This window comes from Protobothrops mucrosquamatus, unplaced genomic scaffold, assembly GCF_001527695.2.
Source record: "Protobothrops mucrosquamatus isolate PMUCROS unplaced genomic scaffold, P.Mucros_1.0 scaffold61, whole genome shotgun sequence".
In the NCBI taxonomy this organism is placed as follows: domain Eukaryota; kingdom Metazoa; phylum Chordata; class Lepidosauria; order Squamata; family Viperidae; genus Protobothrops; species Protobothrops mucrosquamatus.
In genome coordinates, this window is record NW_015386440.1 from 2,286,626 (window position 1) to 2,309,508 (window position 22,883).

Sequence of the window (22,883 nt, forward strand, 5' to 3'; positions counted from 1 at the left end):
AGCCCTTCAAAACAGTTCCAGTTTTTCAAGTAGCCTCTTGGGAAAATTAATTGCCTGCCCCTTGCACTAGACAAAACTGGCTTTCTTTAGAATGGAAGGGAATGGAATGGAATGGAAGGGAAGGGAAGGGAAGGGAAGAGAAGAGAAGAGAAGAGAAGAGAAGAGAAGAGAAGAGAAGAGAAGAGAAGAGAAGAGAAGAGAAGAGAAGAGAAGAGAAGAGAAGAGAAGAGACGAGACGATACCTTGGAGGTCTTCTAGTCCAGCTCCCTGCTCAAACAGGAGAACCTATACCATCTCAGACAGGGAATGTAGAAATAGAATAGAATAGAATAGAATAGAATAGAATAGAATAGAATAGAATAGAATAGAATAGAATAGAATAGTTGGAAGGGACCATGGAGGTGTTCTAGTCCAGCCTCCTGCTCGAGCAGGAGAACCTATACCATCTCAAAAAAGTGATTGTCTAGCCTCTTCTTAAAAATCTCCAATGATGGAGCGCCCACAATTTCTGGAGGCAAACTGTTCCACTGGTTAATTGTCCTCACTTCAGGAAGTTTCTCCTTAATTCCAGGTTGCTTCTTTCTTTGGTCCAACCATTGTTTCTTGTGACCCCCTCTTCTTGGTGGCTGCCCCTCAAATACTGGAATACTGCTATCATGGCTCTATTTCTTCTTTTCTTTAGACTAGCCAAATTCAAGTTCTTCAGTCGTTCTTCGTATGTTTTAGTCTCCAGGCCTTTGATCATCCTAGTTGCTCTTCTCTGAATTTTTCCAAACTCTCAACATCTTTTTTTTGTGATATGGTGACCAAAATTGGCTGCAGTATTCCAGGTGTGGTCTTACTAGGGTTTTATAAAGCGGTACTAATACTTTGCGTGATCTTGATTCTATGTCTGTTTATACAATCCAGGATTGTATTAGCTTTTTTGGCTGCTGCTGCACACTGCTGGCTCATAGTCAAGTGATCGTCCAATAGGACTCCAAGGTCCCTCTAACACAGTGTTTCTCAACCTTAGCAACTTGAAGATATGTGGACTTCAATTCCCAGAATTCAACTCCCAACCAGACTTGCTGGGGAATTCTGGGAGTTGAAGTGCACATATGTTCAAGTTGCCAAGGTTGAGAAACACTGTTCTAACAGTTACTGTTTTTAAGCCAGGTCTCACCTAGTCTGTACTGCCTAAATGTAAAACTGTTCTTTTCTCCACATTGAAACTCATTTTGTTGGATAGGGCTCATTGTTCAAGTTTGTCAAGATCTTTTTGGATCCTGAGTTTATCTTCTGGGGAGTTGGATACTCCTGCCAGTTTACAGTCATCTGCAAATTCCCTCATCTAAGTCATTTATGAAGATATTGAAGAGTACTGGGCCTAAGATGGAACCCTGTGGTACCTCACTGCTTGTCTCCATGTGGATGTAGTGCCATTGAGGACTAATCATTGAGTACAGTTTGCCAGCCAGCTACAGATCCATCTGGTGGTGATGTCTATTCCACCTTTTTTCCTAGCTTACAAAGGAGTAGGTTGTGGTCTACTTTATCAAATGCCTTACTGAAATTTAAGTATACTGCGTCCACAGCATTTCACTGGTCTACTAGTTTAGTCACTTTATCAAAGGATGAAATAAGATTGATTTGGCATGATCTGTTTTTAACAAACCCGTGCTGGCTACTAGTTATAACTTGGTTTGCTTCTAGTTGTTCACAGATCTATTTTTTGATTATCTTTTCTAGGATCTTCCCAGGTATTAATGTTAAACTGATTGGTCTGTAGTTTCCTGGGTCCATTTTTCCCTCTTTCTTGAAGATGGGAACCGCATCAGCCCTTTTTCAATCCTCAGGTACTTCCCCTGTGCTCCAGAATTTTTGAAAGATATGGTGCAGTGGTTCTGAGATAACATCTGCCAGCTCGTTCAGAATTCTGGGATATAGTCTGTCAAGTCCCACTGATTTATATTCGTCAAGGTCGGATAGGTGTTCTCTTATCATTTTCCTGCTTATTTTAATGTTTGTTTCTAGTTTGTCTTTTGCAGTGGTTTTTTTTGGTATGTTGGGCTGTAGTTTCTTTTTGTGTAAATACTGATGCAAAGAATGAGTTGAACAGCTTTGCTTTCTCCCTGTTGTCTGTTATTTCCTTGCCATCCTCTCTCTTTAATGGACCTACAGTTTCCTTAACTTTTTTCTTGTTGTTAATAAGTTGGAAAAACTTTTTTTTATTATCCTTGATTTCTGTTGCAAGTCTTTGTTCATTCTGAGCCTTTGCTTTCCTGACTTCATCATTTGCATGTTCCGGCTGTCTGCTGATAATCGGCCTTAGTTATGTGTCCTTTTTTCCATTTTTTGTATTTGTCCTTTTTGTCTTCTTGAATTTCTTGTTTTTCTTTTTCAGTGGTATTGTGCTGGTTTGGGCTTTTATAATCACATTTTTTCAGAGTTTCCCACACTTTTTGAGTTGTTTTCCCCTTTAGGATTTTCATCCATGGAATCTTTTCTAGGTTCTCTTTGAGTTTGTTAAAATCGGCTCTTTTGAAGTTTAAGACACTGGTTGGATTATTTTCTATTGCTTGTATTTGCATTATATTAAATTCCAGTATGACGTGGTCGCTTTCACCCAAGATTCCAGCAACTTCAACTCCCTCTATCACTTCTTCTCTATTAGTAAGAATTAAGTCCAGTATAGCTTTATGTCTAATTCCCTCCTCCACCTTTTGAATGACAAAGTTGTCAGCTAGGTTGGTTAGGAATCTGTTTGATCTCCCACTCGCTGCAAAGTTTGTCTCCCAGTTGATACCTGGATAGTTGAAGTCTCCCATTACTACTATGGTATGCTTCTTACATACATTTGTTAACTGGTTGGCAAAGAGTTCATCTATTTCTTCTGATTGGTTGAATGGTCTGTAATATACATGTATGGCAATGTCACTTTTTTTCTTTTTTATATTGACTCAGATTTTTTCCTTAATCATGTGAATTTCTGTAGATATATAGTGTTCTCCTACATATAGTGCAACTCCCCCTCCTCTTTTTGTAGACCTGTTTCTTTTGAACAATTTGTATCCCTCCATCAATCCATTGCTTCTAGTTCACACTGTTTGTTGCCCAAGCTTTGAGCCTTTGTATATAAGCAATCCATTTCATCCTACCAGGTTTCTGTAATGCCAACTATGTCATACCCTCCCTCGTGTACTATTGCTTCTAGTTCACACTGTTTGTTGCCCAAGCTTTGAGCATTTGTATATAAGCATTTAAGACTTTTATGCCTGTCCATGGGTATGTTTCCTGCATCTCCTGATTGTTGTTTGAGTTTTTCTTTTTTCTCATCACTCCCTACCTCATTGTTTGATTTGTTTTCTTAGGATTTATAATTGGTTTTGGGTTCAAGAGATTCTAAAGATTGGTCATTTTTCCACCTCAATTTTAGTTTAAAGCCCCCCTGATGAGTTGGGGCAGTCTTTTTCCGAGTACATTTTTCTCTGTTTTCGTGAAGTGCAGCCCATCCCTTACCAAGAGTCCTTTGCGTAGGAAATGCATTCCATGAGCCACAATTCAAATGCCACTTTCAAAGCCACTGTTACAATAATTTAAATTCTGATCTTTTTTGCATGTAATTCTTGAAATTCCATTACAAATAAGTGTGCATCATCCTCAAGTGTGTATATCTGGCTGACTGTAGGGAGACAAATTTTGGATGCAATGGAAATTCTGAGTTGGAGGTCTTCGCCGAACAAATGTTCCTTGGACTAAGAGAGAGTGATTGGCCCAAAGTCATCCAGCCGACTTTCATTCCTAATACAGAATTAGAACTCAATGTCCCCTGGTGATTGTCCAAAACCCTTCTAGTCAACTTTCATACTTAATAACAATAACAATAATAGAGTTGGAAGAGACCTTGGAGGTCTTCTAGTCCAACCTCCTGCTCAGGCAGGAACCCTATAGCATTTCAGACAAATGGCTGTCCAGTCTCTTCTTCAAAACTTCCAGTGTTGGAGCATTCACAGCTTCTGGAGGCAGGTTGTTCCACTGATTAATTGTTCTAACTGTCATGAAATTTCTCCTTACTTCTAGGTTGCTTCTCTCTTTGATTAGTTTCCATCCATTGCTTCTTGTCCTGCCTTCAGGTGCTTTGGAGAATAGCTTGATCACCTCTTCTTTGTGGCAACCCGAGATATTGGAACAGTGCTATCATGTCACCCCTAGTCCATCTCTGCATTAAACTAGACATACCCAATTCCAGTAACTATTCCTTATATGTTTTAGCCTCCAGTCCCCTAATCTTTATTGCTCTTCTCTGTACTCTTTCTAGAGTCTCAACTTCTTTTTTATATCATGGTGACCGGAACTGGATGCAAATATGGCCTTACCAAGGTATTATAAAGTGGTATTAACACTTCAAGTGACCTTGATTCTATCTCTCTGTTAATACAGCCTAGCACTGTGTTGGCTTTTTTGGCAGCTGCAGCACACTGCTGGCTCATATTTAAGTGATTGTCCACTAGGACTCCAAGATCCCTCTCAATACTACTATTGAGCAAGGTACCATGGGTTTTCTTTCTTAAATGTAGAATCTTACTTTTTTCATTATTGAATTTCATTTTTTTAGATAGCGCCCAGTGTTCAAGTCTGTCCAGATCCTCCTGTATCCTAAGCCTGTCTTCTGGAGTGTTGGTTATTCCTGCCAGCTTGGTGTCGTCTGCAAATTTGATGAGTTTCCATCTATCCCCTCATCCAAATCGTTGATGAAGATGTTGAAGAACACTGGGCCCCGAACAGAGCCCTGGGGCACCCCACTACATACTTCCCTCCACGTAGATGCCGTTTCATTGAGGACCACATTCTGAATATGGCCGGTCAGCCAGCTACAAAGGCGGGACTAGAACTCACAGTCTCCAGATTTCTAGCCTGCAGGCTTAACCACTATAGCAAACTGGCCCCTCTTTTCTTCATATACAGGAATATAGATTTAATTAAAATCTCAATACATTAATTATAGTTAAGTTACTATAATAGTAATCAGGTGTATGTCTTTCTTTCCTCCCATCTAGTGGTTCTTTGGATTTTTTTACTTGATCTAAAGACGCAATGGGTTAGTCAGTGAGAAAGTATTAAATGGTAGCCAACAACCATCTTACCATTTACTAATACAACTTGGTGATGGTGCAATCACAAACAATTTGTCATTATGTTCGTTGAAAGTCACTCTCCTTCAGCCTAACTCACCTCACAGATGTTATGTTTGTTATGTTTATTATATTTATATCCCGCCCTTCTCCTTGCGGACTCAGGGCGGCTAACAGCCAGATAAAACAACTACAAAAATACAAAATGCTACAATTAAAAACATAATTAAAAGACAATATTAACATTGTTATAGGGAAAATAGGAGGAGGAGGGTAGATATGTTCACCACCTTGAGTTATGTGTAAAAGTAATAAATAAATAAAATGTCCCTTGAAAGATCTAAAAGGGTCTCAGACCATATATTGACTAAGTGTACAGGACATGGAAAAAAGATTTTAGATTACAGGCAAGCAGGTTCTTTTTTAAATTTTAGGGAAAAAATTCCTAACAGTAAAAGCAATTTTTGACAGTAAAACCAAACATTAAGTGAGCCCCTTTCACTAATATACTCAAGAAAAGGCTGGATAGTCCTCTGTTATTGTCCCCGCAATAAGCAGGCAGTTGGATTTATGGCATAATTGGCTCCTCCAATTCAAATCAAGGTTACTATTTTAGTAGTACAAAAAGAAGTGGAGTAAGGCATGGTTTGGGGCATGTTTTTTGTAGAGTTTAACTGACTGCTCTTCCACCTTTAGATATTCCCCAGTTTTGTATCCAAAATGGGAAATAAAGCATTTCTTGGCGATCATGTCCAAAGCAGATACAGGTAGTCCTTGATGTACAATCATTAATTTAAGAAATAAAGAACAGTAAGTAAGAACAGTACTTCAAAAATACTTAAATGCTTTTCACATTTATGACAGTTGTAGCAATCGCATGGTCATGTGACCAAAATTTAGGTTCTTGACAACTGGCATATATTTATGAGAGTTGCATTTTCCTGGGATCATGTGATCACCATTTGTAATGTTCTCAGCTGACTTCTGACAAGCAAAGGGGAAGCCAGATTCATTTAACAACCCATGATTCACTTAATAACTGCAGTGATTCACTTAACTGTGGCAAAAAGGTTATAAAATAAGACACACTTTACAACAGTCTTGCTTAACAATGGAAATTTGGGGCTCCACTGTGGTCATAAGTTGAGGTCTACCTGTATTCAGGAGATGGCAAGATTGATACTTACTCCTCTTTCCAGTCTCAGCATCAACAAGCTTATGGACACAATGCTGCATTAAGGGAAACTGTTAGCAAAGAGAAATGGTGGGTTTAAAACATAGAACCTAGTGTTGAAATAAAAATCTTCATCAGGGTCCAGTCCAAGCCGGGAATAATCAAAATGGAGACTGCTTTAGAAAGAAGGTTGTAGTTTATTGAAGAGGAGAGCCAGACAGAAATGTGGCTCTGGAAAAACTGACCACACGTAAGGAGTGGGTCTTTATACCTTCTTGAGCTTTTGTTTGGAGTTGTTCCTGTGGCATGAACTTTGACTTGAGTATGAGTGTGCCTTTCTGGTATTCTGATGCTGGTGGGTTAATCCTATTATGTCCCAAAGGTCATATCCTGCTTCCCTGGGACTGTGGCTGATGAGTCTTGGATTTTTTGGGTGTGAGGGATTGTTGATTTTAAGGATCTTTATCTTCCTAATCCCAGCTTCCTGGCTCCAGTCTTTCTGACAAGATTATCACATCTGCATTACTGCAGACCTGGTTTCTGTTTGGGGAAGAGAGACTTGGGGGGGGATTTCTGCCTTTAAGATTCTTTGGGAAATATAATATTCTGCCTTTTAATATTCCCAAAAATATTTCTTTCTCTGGGGGGGGGTTGACTTCCCAACGTAGAATAACAGAGTTGGAAGAGATCTTCTTACTCAAGCAGGAGATTCTATAACATTTTAGACAAATGGCTGTCCAGTCTATTATTCAAAGCCTCCAATGTTGGAGCACCCACAAGTTCTGAAGGCAAGCTATTCCATTAATTGATTGCTCTCACCATTAGGAATTTTATTCTTAGCTCTAGGTTGCTTCTCTCCTTGATTAGCTTCCCTCCATTGTTTCTTGTCTTGCCTTTTGGTGCTTTGGAAAATAGTTTTAGGCTCCAGCTCCCTAATCATTCTCGTTCTTCTCTGCACTCTTTCCAGAGTCTCAATACCTTATCACAGTGATGGCGAACCTTTCAGAGACCGAGTGCCCAAACTGCAACTCAAAACCCACTTATGTATCGTCGGGTGCCGGGTGGGCGTGGCCCATTGAGTGGGTGTGGCCAATTGGGTGGGCGTGGCTGCGGTGGTAACAGCAGACTGGATTCAATCAATCAATTCCAACTTTGCGAGATCTTTTTTTTCCCACAAGAAGTTGAAATTGATTGATTGATTGAACCTTTTTTTTTTTGCACATGGCGGCGGAGGCCTAAAGGGAAAAGGTTTTATAAAATCCAGCTGAAGGCCTAGGAATGGGATGATGGCATGCGTGCCCACAGAGAGGGCTCTGCGGGCCACCTGTGGCACGCGTGCCATAGGTTCACCACCACGGCCTTATTATATTGTGGTAACCACAACTGGATGCAGTATTCCAAGTGTGGTCTTACCAAGGCTTTCTAAAGTGATACTAGAAAGTAGAAAAACTAAGTTTTGTTTTTCTCTTGCTTCTTAGGATAAGTGGAACTGATCTCATACGGCAGACCTCTGAAAATCTTCTGCTTCCTGAAATTGGGATTGGTTCTTCTCTTAGTAACTTATCAAAACTGGCAAAGTAAGCCACTTCTTTCAACAGGCACATTTTATTTTAATCAATTCCATGCATAGCTTGCTTTCACTTGAAGTCTATGTTGCTTCTAACAACACTGAAGCTGTTGCTACTCTTCACATCCGTTTCTATATTTATCTTTTTTTTATTCAAGCATCCCAAAAAGGAAGACATTTGTATAAACGAATTATTGTTTATAGTAACTCATTTCTTTTACAACAAATGCAGGGAGAGTCCTGATAGTTTACAGCTATGAGTACAGGATGAAATGCTACCATTTTAAGACTGCAGAATAGCCCTTCTTCTAAAAGTAGCCAATGATCTTATCTAGATGATGCTGAACGAGGGACATAATATCTACAATTACAATGAGTCAATGATCATGGATTAAAACAAACCATCCATTACTGAGCATTGCAACATAAAAATAGAAATCATGGAATATTCCAACTAGATGCATACTTAGATGAATAGATTTAATTATTATAATTATTATAAACAGCAATGAGAATATCAAGAAGCCGAGGTAGATCTAAGACTTACATTTCAAATTGTTCAGTTTATCTCATTACCATAGGCACTACAGAGTAATAATAATAATAATAACAACAACAACAACAATAGTTGGAAGGGATCTTGGGAGGTCTTCTACTCAAATCCCCTGCTCAAGCAGGAAACCTTATACCATTTCAGACAAATGGCTGTCCAGTCTCTTCCTAAAAACTTCCAGTGTTGGAGCATTCACATCTTCTGGAGGCAGCTTGTTCTACTAATTGTTCTAACTGTCATGAAATTTCTCCTTAGTTCTAGGTGGCTTCTCTCTTTGATTAGTTTCCATCCATTGCTTCTTGTCCTGCATTCAGATGCTTTGGAGAACAGCTTGATTCCCTCTTCTATGAGGCCGCCCCTGAGATATTGGAATGGTGCTATCACGTCACCCCTCGTCCTTCTCTTCATTAAACTAAATATATCCAATTCCAGCAACTGTTCTTTATATGTTTTAGCCTCCAGTCCCCTAATCATCTTTGTTGCTCTTCTCTGTACTTTTTCTAGAGTCTCAACATCTTTTTTTTTTTAGATGACAATTCTATTGCATCCTTGGGAGCAAACCCTCATTGGATTCAACAAGTCTTACTTCTGAGGACTTAAAATAGCACACAAATAAGCAATAGAGCACATTCAATAACTAGCAGTCTTACACATATATACCTGTGTGTTATGTTGTCACAAACTCAATGGGCTTATTGTTTCCTTTGAAAAACATCACAAGATTCCATGGTACTCCTTTCAGAAGGATGTTGCTAGAAAAGCTATCCTTAGAGTTTCCTAGTGATTAAGAAATATTTTAACATAAGCAGTCTAACTTTCAAGGATTGAGTAGCCCTTAGAAATAAATATTTTCTACATATGTTGTGAAGATCTAAAGGCAAACTGCTTGCCAGGATGAGAAAACCTGGCTTGAAAGTCTTCTTGAAAAAACCCTTCAAAAGTTTAGTTTGCTTCCAGAGCTTCAGAGAATTATGTCAAGAAGGAAGCATGCATTCAAATCATATTAAGCCTGAATAAGGAATGTTGGCAGGCTTCTTCTTGTGTGCACCTTTGGCTCACATACAGTACTGTAGTTGGAATGTTTATACATAATGTTGGATAAAAAAAGAGTAACAAGAGGCATTTCAGACATTCTCCTTGACAAATAGATGGGGTATCTATTGCAAAATAAGATTCAGATTTGGTTTACTCGTCTTTTTGGAAATAATATTCATTACTTCCTGAGGCACCTAAATTGCCTATGATTGTCTAAGATAGTTACAAAGTATTTTAATACTTGTACTTAACATACACAGAATACCATACTTAGTATGATATTAAGCATAAAGCGTATTTCCTTATCATTAGGTTACTTATGATTTATCATCAAATACACAAACCCTGAAGGCTCATTCAAAGTGCTATCCTCTAGTTCTCTGAGGATAATTATATAGATTTTGTTGTACTTCTTGCCAATCCATTTATCTTTTATCAGCAACTGGGAGGCAGTGTCTTCATTTTCCATGCATAGAAAGTTCCGCTTTCTGCATCTACTGAACTTCCTCAGCTAATGGTTTTGATGAATGGGAAGACCTGTTGAATTGTTCTGAAATTAATCCCACTTCCCCTGCTCAATATTTCAGCCTGGGCATCAGCTGCATGGGCTGGGAGAGATGGCAAGTTTGAACAATGTTTATAATCATATAAACCAACAATGCCAGGGTTCTAAGTTATGTGCTAGATCCAGCCTTAAATGAATAAAAAGTCCAGAAATAAATAAGTGATAAGAGAAACTTATATATAAATATAAGTTATATAAATCTTCTTACAAAATAAATACTGAGACACACTCCACCATATAAAAATATTTAACAGAATAACAGAGTTGGAGCTCTTCTAGTCCATCCCCAAGCAGAAAACCCTATAGCATTTCAGACAAATGGTTGTCCAATCTCTTAAAAGCCTCCAGTGTTGGAGCATCCACAACTTCTGGAGGCAAGTCAATCCATTGATTGTTTGGTTGGTTAATTTGTTTATTCTCAATTGGATCCAGTCTACCAGGTTCCTCCTCTCCTCTCCCCTCCCCTTTCTATATACTAATTCTTCTTCCTCAAAATTGGGTCCTGTGATATTAAAACTTCACCCTGGTTTTTGAACAATGTTGAAGATCATTTGTTCAGGATAAATGAATAAGAAGGAAAGCATGTAATAATAAATTAAAATTTATCTATTTTGCATGCATTGATCAGTTATGTATTATGTTAAGGTATTGTTAGAAGATATGTTCCAACCAAATAAACAATTTGTGGATTTGGCAAAATGAAAAAGTGATAGCTTTGACTAGGATGCAAAAGAAGTTGTGGTTCATTCGAAAGAAATTTTTTCTTTCTTCAAAAGGGATTCTTTTGAAGTATCTCATATGTTCTTACGTTCAAATAAATAAATGTCTAAATCACAATAATGTTGCCTAGTATAAAATGCTTACAACTATATACATATAACTGCCTTATAACTATACACTGAGCATAACAACCGTAAACTGTTTATAAATATACACAGCTGCAAAGTATAATGTTTCTATTCTTAACCTTTAGCTACTATTCATATTCAGAGTTCATATTCATAAGTTCTCTCTATGCAATAGCACAATCACAAATAATTTTGTTGAGGATATGGGAAAATAAGATGTTTTTACACTGTCTTTACAGACTTTACACAGTGTGTAATGAAGATAATAGGAACATTTAAGGAAAAGCTGCCTATGAAAAAACCACAATGTCAAGAGCATACTAGAAAATGTCAAGAGCACTGAAGAAAAACATCTAGCTTTCTCAATGAAATTCTCACTTCAAATTTATAAAAATAGCAATAAAATAAATTTTTATTTTTAGATATTTTTTCCTGACTTGTCCTAAGGTTAAATAAAAATTTCCTTTGCATACATTTTTAGCTTGGTTTCACAAGCTTTCTGTAAGATGAGATACAGTGAGTCACCCTCTATTTTTAACAGCTATAATCTAGTGATTGGAAATAAGAACTCATTCAATATATGTCACCTTTGTTTTCTTCAGAGAGATGTATGGTGGGAGGAAAAGACATACTGTAGGTTTTGAATGTTATGTGGCATACAGTGGCATACAGTGTTGTGGCATACAGTGCTGAAAATGGATAGTCTCATATAAACGTAATAAATCTGATTGATAAATGGACTTAATTTAAGATGCAGATTTAGTTTAGAGTCCACTATTAAAGGTTTTATGAATCCTAATACATGAAAAAATAATGGAGGCTTGTTTGTAGGTACAGATAGTCCTCGCTTAGCAACCAGTCAAAGATACAATGGACCCCACCAAAAGGTAGTTACAACCTGATTTGGAAGTTCCGATGGTCGCAAGTCCCCCATAGTCAGATGATCACATTTTGTGCACTTAGCAACAAGCTTAACATTACAGCTATTTTCAGCATCCCATGATCATATGTCTGTGGCTTTCAACTGATGATTCCTCAGATAGTCTCAATGCCAAGAAGAGCTTTATAGGTGATAACTAGCATCTTGAATTGCACTCAGAAGCCAACAGGTAACCAATGCAGCTGTTGCTTTCTGGACCAGATGTGATTTCCAAGAGGTGTTCAAGGGCAGCCCCATTCCTTCATGAGGAGACTACAGGGTGAGTGACTATCTATGTTGAGTCTGGCATGCCACCATTGTGATAATATGACTCAAAATATAGTTATCATTGAAGTATGGTGCATGAGTAAAATGTAGTCATTCATTCATTCTAGAAAGTGATTCTAGGTGATAGAAGGAATAAAACCAAGAACAGTTTTAACAAAAACCAAACATCAAAGCCAAAAACCCAATCTAACTCATAAAAAATGCTATTAATTTATATCAGTGTTTCTCAACCTCAATAGCATGAAGATGCGTATACTTCAACTTTTTTCATGTTGGACCTCTCCATACCTAAAATTGGTGGAAATTTTTGTTTAACTTACACCCAAATGCTTTCACCAGCACTGCCATAATATTAATGTTAGTACTGTCCTTTCTTGAACTGTAAAAACCAAAAACTTTTATTTTTAGCATTTAAAAGAAACTCTGGGGACTAACACCGCCAAAAGCACTAACACTGCTTTTGAGAAATTACTTTTCCCGCATCAAAACACAATAAAACATATTTTGTTTGTCCTTTTAATTACAACAACTAACTTCTCATTCTTCATTTATTTCTGAAGCAATACCTATCTGGTTAATTTCATTACTTCAGAGTTCCATCATACTGTTGACCTGAGTTTGTGTGAATAGATTCCATGGAAAGGAGAAGTAGAAGTTATACAAAACCATGAGTTCAGCACCTTGTGAAATCAGTTTAATGCTGTCCAGGATAATGTTTAAAAATTATCATAATTACCAAAATGTACCTTTTCCCAAATTTAAATGATAGTTAAGTTTGTCTATCAATTAGTCTATCAATATACAATATATATTTTCCTTGAACATCTAAATGTACATTATTCTGGATATGACCCTTCACAATAGTCAGGGTATAATCCTGTCACCCAGTCTCAAGATTATTGCTTCAAAAAACTGCTCCTTTAATCTACTTTATGATAGGATTGGTAAAAGAACAAGTCCATCATAGCAAAATTTCTGCCATCTCTCTGAAATTGGAAATGTTAGTGCGAAAGTTCATTGCTGCACAGGTAGTCCTCGAATTATGACCATTTGTTTAACGACCATTTGAAGTTACAACAACACTGACAAAAGTGAGTTACAATTAATCCTCACAGTTACAACTATTGCGTCATCCTCACAGTCAACTGATTGCCATTTTGGGGCTTGGCAACCGGCCTGTTGCAGCGTTTTCGGGTCACATAATCACCATCTGCATCCTTGTTAGCCAACTTCCACAAAGTCAATGAGGGGAGCCAGATGGCAAAAATTATTATAAAAGTGTGCGGTCAATATTACCCTTAACAATGGTATCACTTAGTGACAGATGTACCTCTCTCGATTTGGCTGTAAGTCAAGGCGACTTGTATTCTATCATTACATTGCTTATGATATCCGAGATTAGGTCCCAACCATTATAGTTTAAATGAATTTGTTTGCTTGTTTGTTTAAATGATTTTATTTCTACAACTGCCCAAATGCAAATAAGGTTTGAAATATATCATGGTAATAATAATAATAATAATAATAATAATAATAATAATAATAATAATAATAATAATAATAATAATAATAATAATAATAATAATAATAATAATAATAATAATAATAAAAACTTTCACATGGAGAAGACAAAAACTTCAGTTATATTATGTTTCTGTGGTTCACAAATTCCTCCAGGCCTCTTTGTGTGCCAAAAAAACATCTATCTACTTCAGTAAATCTATAAAACCCATTCACAACCTCATGAAGGCTTTAAAATATTTCCTGCACTTCATCATATGCTCATTTTCCTGCTTCATCCCATTTATCCTGCTTTAATTTTTAAACGTTTTTCTTTCTTTTCTTTCTTGTTTAATATCCACCCAGAAGCAAATACACTAGAATGACTTATAATTAATGATACATATAAATTTAGTGTTTCTAAATTTCAGCAAATTAAAGAAGTATGGACTTTAACACCCAGAATTCCCCAGCTGGGATGCTACCGGTAGCTGACAAATTTTGGGAGTTGAAATCTATACTTCTTAAAGTTGCTCAGATTACGAAACACTGCCTTAAAAGTTCACAACACAATTATACTACTGTTTCTTGATTCTCTTATGAACCCAAGACATGAAACTGCAATAATATAACTTTGTAGAAACCTCTTCTTGTCCTTTCATCCTTTTTTAAGTTGAAAAAATCAGAATAGATCCATTACCATATCTGCTTCCCATTCCATTTTCTATGTAATACTAGTAAAGGATTCTAATTACTAATTACAATCACTAATGATGATTTGGGATCATTTCTTTACTGTAATATTGGGATCAATATTACAGTAAAGAAATATTCCTATTAATTGCAAAAGAGTTTATTATTGTGATTTATAGGTCTAAGGATGTTCTTAAGAGATAGTTAATCTCTTATAGGTGTGGTGTTTTCATTCTTTTCTTAAAAACAGAAAAAAGGGTTGGCATAAGTTACTAATAATATAAAGGAAAAGTTGTTCATACAGATAGTCCTCAACTTACAACAGTTCATTTAGTGACCGTTCAAAATTACAATGGCACTGAAACAAGTATGACAGTTTTTCACACTTACGACCGTTGCAGCATCCCCATGGTCACATAATCAAAATTCAGATGCTTGGCGACTGACTCATATTTATGACGGCTGCAGTGTCCTGGGGTCATGTGATCACCTTCTGAGACCTTCTGGAAAACAAAGTCAATGGGGAAGCCACATTCACTTAACAACTGTGTTACTAACTTAACAATAGCAGTGATTCACTCAAGAAATATGGCACAAAAGGTTGTAAAATGAGGCAAACTTCACTTAACTGTCTCACTTAGAAATAGAAATTTTGGGCTCAGTTGTGATCATAAGTAAAGGACTATCTGAGTGCCTGGATAAAAATCTAGCATTTTCATTGCCACAGTACCTTCTCTGTAACAGTGTGTACGCTATGAAACAACCTGCCCCAAGAGACTAGGATAGACCTAATCCAGTTAACCTTTCATAAAGCATTAAAAATCTGGCTGTTCCTCAAGTGATTGATCTTTGTAGTTAGGTGAGCTCTGTTGGCTAATATAGATCAGGACCTCAACAGATTTTTGATAGATACAGATTTCAATTTACAAAATTCCTCAGCCAGCATTCTAGGTAGAAAATTGTGGGAGTCAAAGTACACATCTTCAAACTGAGAAACATTGATATGGATTGATGTCATTCTTTATGAATTGGATTGTGCTTGGTATTTTGCTTTTTATTAAAACTGATCTACTTTTTAACCTTTATGTGCTAGTTAGAATCACTTTTGGAACATTGTACATTAATTCTGGAAGCTAAAGTCAGGTTGAGAAACATTTTTCTAGAATATTAAAAAAAAGTTAAAATGCACTGAAGGTTTACAATATTGCTATCATATCTGGCCTGAAAAAACCAAGAACTATTTAGGATTTTTTTTCCAGTTCACATCTTGCCAAAATCACTTGGAACAGAAACTCCCTGGGCTGGTCATTGAGGAATTATCAAATGAGACCCACTTCCAGCTTCATCCCATGCCCCTTCTCCTTGCCCATGACTTGTCAGAAAGATTATTTCTAAAGCCAGGTTTACCAGATTTTGAGAAAGACCATGAGGTCTTTCTCCTGTTTCACTCCAAGTCTGATCTCAACTCCTGCTCCTTAGTCACTAAGCTCACCCTTCTAGGCAACCACCGAAATTCCCATCATATTGGGAAGGATTAATGGCTGTTGTCCTCCTGGGTGGGATGTGAGTTCACCAATTCTGTTCCTTCAATTGGCTATCAGTCTCTGGTAGACAGTATTTTAACTTGGCTGTAAGGATAGGTTCTAAAAGTCCTTAATGGAGACACCAATTTGTGTGGGGTCCTTGGTGGTCTCTGAACTTAAGCTGTTTTCTTGCAGATGTTTCATTACCCAAACTAGACAACATCATCAGTACTGATGATGTTGCCTAGTTTGGGTAATGAAACATATGCAAAAAAACCCAGCCAAGCTCAGAGAGCACCAAGGACCCCTTATTTCAACCCTGAGCTACAAATATTCTCCTTTATTGGTAATATGAACATGTTGCATTCACGCAAAACACCAAGGCACAATGAGGTAGGCTTGTGCTTTGGCGCGCCATGCAAATCCAGCCATCTATGATGTACGTATGGCTCAGAACCTCGTGTACCCCCAAGCAGGATGCTCGATCCTGGTTTAGCAAAGATGAGCTTCATTTTATAAGCTCGGGTCCTAATCAGGAAACCCTTTGAGTTCAACTAATCCCAGATTTCAGGCAATGGTCTTCTCCGCTTACTAGCAGCAACCTGCGTCCTAAACCTCAAGGTTCACTTCCGGCAGAGAAGTCCACAAAGTTGCGCACGAGGTGTGGGTTGCAAAGCACCTCGCTTCCTTCGGGCGGGTCTTGAGGGAACGGCAGGATCCCGCCAGCTCCAGGGCGGCCGGGAAAAACCCCACCGCGCTCCGACGTGCCCAAGGGCCCAGTTCAGCGCCTTGCACGCCCCGCCCCGCCTGACGGCAGCAGCGAGGAATGCGCTTCCGGAGGCGAAGAGGGAGCAGCGGTACTGGCGGGTCTGGCTGTCTCCTTTCCCGGGTCTGCCACACGGGGGAAGGAGCGGAGGAGTGAGGGACCCGCCGGACACCGCCCCGGAGAGAGCAGGCCCGGCGGAGAAGGGCCAGAAAGGAGCTTTCCTGCGCCGCCAGCCAGCTTGTCCTCGGCGCCATCAAAGGCGAGCCCGGCCATGGCACGGGTAGGGCTGCGAGGGTTTGGTGGGGGGGAGTGAGAAAGGGGGGCAAACGGCGGCAAAGCGATTCCTGTATCTCTCCTCCCTTTCACCTTTATTCATGTGGATGGGCTGCGGGATGAGCGGGACGGAGCCCCCCCATCTTATTCCCCTTATCTGAAAGATCGCCCGGGATCCCTTTCCGGAGCCCCCCTTACTCAGGATCGGACTTTTAGTGTGGGGAGGGCGGCGGGGCTGCTAGAGAAGGGAGAAGATCTTGAGCTCCTGGAGTGAAATCCGAGGCGGGCTGGGAAGTAATGAAAGTCCTTCCCGAGGTCTTTTGTTCTGGCGCGGAAAGGGGAGGCGTGGATTATCTCTCCCCCCCCCAAACCGGCCCCCGTGAATTGTCTTGGGGGGGGGGAACTAAAGGCTCCAAGCAAACCCAACAGCGATCTATGCTGCCTTAGTGGCGGAAGGAAACTCGTGTTTTCCATGTAAAGATTCACACGATACTAATATTAGTTTTCGATCCGTGTTTTTGCCAGGGCTCTTTGTGGAGTTTGATCTCGGGGTTAACCTTCAAGGGGCCTGCCTGCCTGCCTGGGAATAAGTTCATGAATGCAGCTGAGTAAACGTGCATGAAAAAAGCCCGACGTTTGCAACTTCCTAATCCTAAAGCCACCCTAGTATTTTTATAAAAAGTAACTTCAAAATAGATCCAGGAGAAGTTATAACCAGTATAATTTTCTTTCAGCTATATTTACTTGCAGTTGAACTCATAGGATATCTTTGTACATTCTGTTTCCTGAAGATACTGCATTTCATTCCCCCAGTGTTTTTGGTAGTGATATTTTTTTCATTTGTCCTCTTGAGTATCTGATACAATTATAGTACTTGGAGCTTGCAGTAATATATTTGCATACGAATATTAACATCTTTTTATAGAAACTTCCTCTTTGTCTCTGGGGAATGTTTTAACACTGCATTTCCATTCCTAATGTTTTTCTGTGTGATTTCATTCTTTTCTGAGACATTAAATGATTAAAGTGTTCAGAAAATTGTGGGCCATTGAACCCTTCGCCTACCTTTTGAAGTAGGTATTGACTCATAACTAAGCAAGATTTTTCTCTATCCAAACCAGCCCTTAGTTGCTGCATTGCTGTTTCTTTTGAAGTATTATTAGAAATGTCACTTTGGCATTGATTGCTATTGTTGTTCTAATAACATTGCAGCGGAAGGCACACTTGCTTGCCTATTTTGGCAAATTGGTTTTATCTTGGGCATCAGTTCAAATTATATTTGGCTGTGTTGTTGCAAGAACTAATTCCTTCTACTGGTTTTCAATTTGTTAAAGAACTATATTTGACCCAAAGACAGAGAATTATAACAATTCCTGGATTATATTTGTAAAAAAAACAGTATTATTTACTTCAGCAAAAGACTGGCTTAAAAGTAAAATCGGGATATACAATATTTTGGGGACTGAGATCCAAGAAGTAGATCATACTATAATGAAAGAAAGAGTGGGCTGTTAAAAAAAGAGTAATTTTGATTTAAATTCAGTTTCAGCTTAATTTGAATTAAATACATATTGTTAATGATTACTTCTATATATTTAGCTATTTCTTCTGTCTGTCACATTAAATTATATAATTTGCTGGATGCTTCAAAAGCCACAGGATCTATTCTCTCCAACAGAACCTAGCATGAATATCTCCTGCATTTCATCAAATTGCCAATTTTTTCTTGTTTGATGAACAGTACTTGAAAGATTGCATATTATTTTGTCAACTTTGGTAGCACCTGGATTTGCCTGAAAATCAAGACAGTCTGGGTAGCATTGTGATTCTGAATTATTGTCGCTTTCATATACACAAAACGAATTGTTTCACTTGGTTCATATCCTATGATGACATGAAGCTGACTGAGTTAATTTGGGCCTTTATCTTGCGATCAGAAAATTGTATTGATGCCTCTGTTCTACTTTATTAATTGAAATATTGAAAGGCTATAAACTTCTCAAAGTCCCGATCCTTTATTCCTTACAAGGATGTGCTAGGGATTGATCCATATGATGACTGACTGAAGGCAAAGGCAATATTTGCCTTCTTAGGAAAAAATCCAATTTTGCAAATATCTTCTCCGTTTGTTTCCTCCATCCTGGAAGTCTGAATCAGAAGCAAAATGGGGAATTCTTGCATGCAGGGGAGGGGGGACATGACTATATGGAAATATAAATCTTTTTGATTCTAATAGTGAGCAGTAAAATAATCCTAACCAAAACAAACTATAATGAAATGTTTATGGTCCCTGAAATGGATGAGAATGAATTATTTCCCTTTTAGAAGCAATGGGAGAAAACCCAGAAAAGAAGAGATGGTGGTTTCTAATATACATATACAGAATTTTAGATTCATCCCTCCCTTCCTTGTCACAACTAGATTTATTTTTAAACATAAGATCCTTTAATTCAGAACTGATTTGCCATATGCTAAATAAATAAATCAGAACTGATTAATAGGAAAAATTTCATTTTCCTTTTGGGCAAATACAGTGTATATTATAGAACAGTCTGTCAAGTGACATTTAACTTATCTTCTCTGTCACTAGTCTTTAATTTTTCTCAGTAATATAGAAGACTTAAACATTATACTTATGTTTTACATGCTAAGCATATATAAGACAACTCCATCTTGTCTTACATATATAATGTAAGACAAGACAGGATTATTGAAATAGAGATTTGTTTTGCCAGTGACTTTTCTGAGTCTCTGCTTCCAACAGTTTTCAGAATTAATTTATCCGGACATTGTAGACAATAAAACACAGTAAATCTAGCCTGTTTGTGGTTGAGTAAGATTGATATGTGTCTTAGTCTTCCATTTGCTTGTTAATCATTATGCTAGAAATGTATTACTCGCAATAAAGGAACATGCTAGCCTTTTGAAGGTTTTTTTAAATGTTACAGCTAATATAAATCGCATGAAATGTATAATAGAGAATGATATATTCTAATTTTGGATAACCCTTCACTTCTCTGGACCATGATTAAACTAGGAATCTAATTAGCAGTTCCAAATGGAAGAACTGTTGTTAACCAGAAAGATTTTCTGCCTCGGGCACCAAACTGCAGTATAAAAATCAAATAATGATAAAGCAGATTACTCACCAGGGTGTTTCAAAAAAAAATTAGCTTAAGGAAATGAGTAAGCAGACTTACGTATCCTAAAAAATGAGTAGTCAGCTCTATAGACAATAGTTTCTTGCTTTGTAATTAATACTGATGGATCTGGACTAATGCACTCCCATTCCCCATTTTTACCTTACAGAATAAATTAAAAGCAAAAATGTCTGAACAAATACTGTTCCCTTAACACCTGAACTTGTAACTGATTTTTTTCTTCCAGTTGTGAGAATATAAAAGGATTAAAATTTGGCTTCTGCTTCTGTGTACAAGCTGATTCATTAAAGGTTAAACAGAATAAATTCCTCTTCTTTGAACATATTTAATTTCTAAATGCTATACGTGCTCACTGACAAATCAGGAGGAGTTGGTTGATTGATAATAGTATCCCCCTGTTTTAAAGGAGAGGACTTGCTTCAGTAATAAATAGGTATATTTTGCATTCTGGAGACCCAGTTTTATACTTGTAACATCTGCAGATGGGAGTGGGAAAATTCTTGTCTGAATGTGTCTTCTGCCGTCAGCTTTTAAAATTAGTCTATCCAGACACTGTAGATCAGAGATGGGGAACTATGGCCCCTTTATGACGTGGATTTCAACCCCCAGGGCTGGCTCAGGAATTCTGGGAGTTGAAGTCCACAAGTCATAAAAAGAGCATCATTCCCCACTCCTGCTGTCAATGAACAACTTGAAGAGTAGCTGGCTCAGGAACTCTGGGAGTTGAAGTCCACGAGTCATAAAAGAGCCAAGGTTGCCTACCCCTGGACTAGATGGACCAAAAGATTGACCCAGGAAAAAGCAGTGCTTTTCTGTACTTCTTTAGTGTTCCTTAGAACAGAGGTCCCCAACCTTTTGGGCACCAGGGACTGGTTATGTGGAGAAAGATTTTTCCACGGATCGGAGGGGGCCTGGTTTTATGTGCTGCCTGCATCCCAAGGATGGGGCTTTCCTTGTTTGTGCGGACTGGTTGCTGGCATGCTGCAGCCTGGTACTGGTCCACGGGCTTGGGGTTGGGGACCCCTGCATTAGAATCATCAGCTATACAGCAATCCTCGGCTTATGACTGGTTGCTTAGCAACCATTCAAAGTTACAATCTACCTGGAAAGGGGACTTAAAACTCAGATTCAAAGTTTCGTTGGTTCCCACGCATGATCACATGATTGCACTTTAAGTGCTCAGCAATGAGGCCACATTTGGTGCTATTTGAAGCATCCTGTGGTTACATGACTGTTTTTTTGATGGTTTTGCTGAAAACCAGCACTTACTTCCAGTTTTCAATAAAACTGCACCATACAAACAGTAGGTTTGTTCTTACAACTACTACGTTCACTTAACAACCATCAGAATATATGACCGTAATGGACAAGCTCCATTATAGTTGTCTAAGGATTACCTGCAGGATAATTTTGTCAAGAATAAATGTAGCCCGAATCTCTAGTAACAAACTTGGACATTGAATGGAATTCACTGCTTTTGTGGGATATGATAGACTTGTAATAACATGCATTTTGCATAAATGATTTACATATCACTGGAGAGATATCCTGGCTTTAGTATTACATGAAATATGTTCATATACATTGAAAACAGGTATATATTTTTAGAATAATTTATTTTATTCTCCTGCGAAGTTTAACTTCTTAAGGTTTTTTTTTTCCTTTTTTTAAGCTGATTTGTAATTTCTGTGTTGTGTACAGGAAAGTCACATATGAGTGAGAAAAAAGTAGTGCAGCAGTGGCCAAGAAGCTGGATTAAGATGGAGGGGGGGGGAGAGGAGAGGTTTAAGCACATCCTTAGCCACAGAAACTCACTCAGTGACTCAACACTGTTCCCTCAGAGTGTTATTCTTACTGCCTTGAGCTCAGAGAAGAAAGGTAGAGTAAACATCAAATAAATAAGTAATATCATAGGTACATTTTATTTTTTTTCTTTAAATATTTGGACAAAAGGGGGTTATATTTGATTTGAGAAGGCCACTGTTTTTACTCTATTTATACAAAATCAAAATATGAGCTCAACTTCTAAAGACACAGGGATGACAGGCCATTGTGACACAGAACAGATCATACCATTTATTTTGGCACCCTTTCAGTTATATAAAGCTTTCTATCTAACACACGTCAATCGATTCCTTCATTCTTTCTCAATAAGACTTAGTTTCCAATTGTTGATTTATCTCAACCTGTTCAATTTTGCTTGAAGCTTCCTTCAGATGTATTCAGGAGTGTATGCTATACATATTTTTTACATAAATTAAGTTTGAAGTCGTTTTAGCTGTAAATAGCGTGCAAAAAACTGCATGCATAAATTGAAAAAGGATACATGCATTAGTCCATTGCATTGAAAACAATATATAGGTAGTCCTCAACAATCATAATTGAGGCTGCCCATTACAGTCATAGGCCATATAAAGTGAGTCATCATATGATTAGTTTGATTTTACTGCCTTTTGTGGCAGGAAATCACCATGATAATTAAATGAGTCCATAGTTGTCAAGCAAACTCATTGTTCATAGTGGGGCATTTTTGCCAAAACCCAGAAATAAATACAGTTTTTGCAAAAATGTCATAAATCCCAGTCATTTGATTAGGGCTGGATGCTAAAACATGTGAGGAACGGTCATATGAATTGGGTATGTCTGATTTAATGAAAACAAGGATTAGGGTGCCATGACAGCAGTGTTCCAATATTTGAGGGGCTGCCACAAAGAAGAGGGAGTTGAGCTATTTTCCAAAGCACCTGAAGGCAGAACAAGAAGCAATGGATGAAAACTAATCAAGGAGAGAAGCAACCTAGAACTAAGGAGAAACTTCCTGACAGGTGAGAATAATCAGCTTGCTTTGAGAAGTTGTGGGTGCTCCATCACTGGAGGCTTTTAAGAAGAGACCGGACAGCCATT

General features: G+C 38.0%; 1 protein-coding gene across 2 annotated transcripts in view; it reads left to right on the forward strand.

Annotated features, from left to right (window-relative positions):
- Window positions 1-16,681: 16,681 nt before the first annotated feature.
- Window positions 16,682-22,883, forward strand: part of ITGB1 (integrin subunit beta 1) — a 39,833-nt gene continuing 33,631 nt past the window's right edge. For both annotated transcript variants that reach the window (XM_029283360.1, XM_015812023.2), the window contains exon 1: window positions 16,682-16,825. In XM_029283360.1, the coding sequence (XP_029139193.1) occupies window positions 16,817-16,825 (9 nt within the window). In that variant the 5' untranslated portion in view covers window positions 16,682-16,816. The remainder of the gene's footprint in view (window positions 16,826-22,883) is intronic.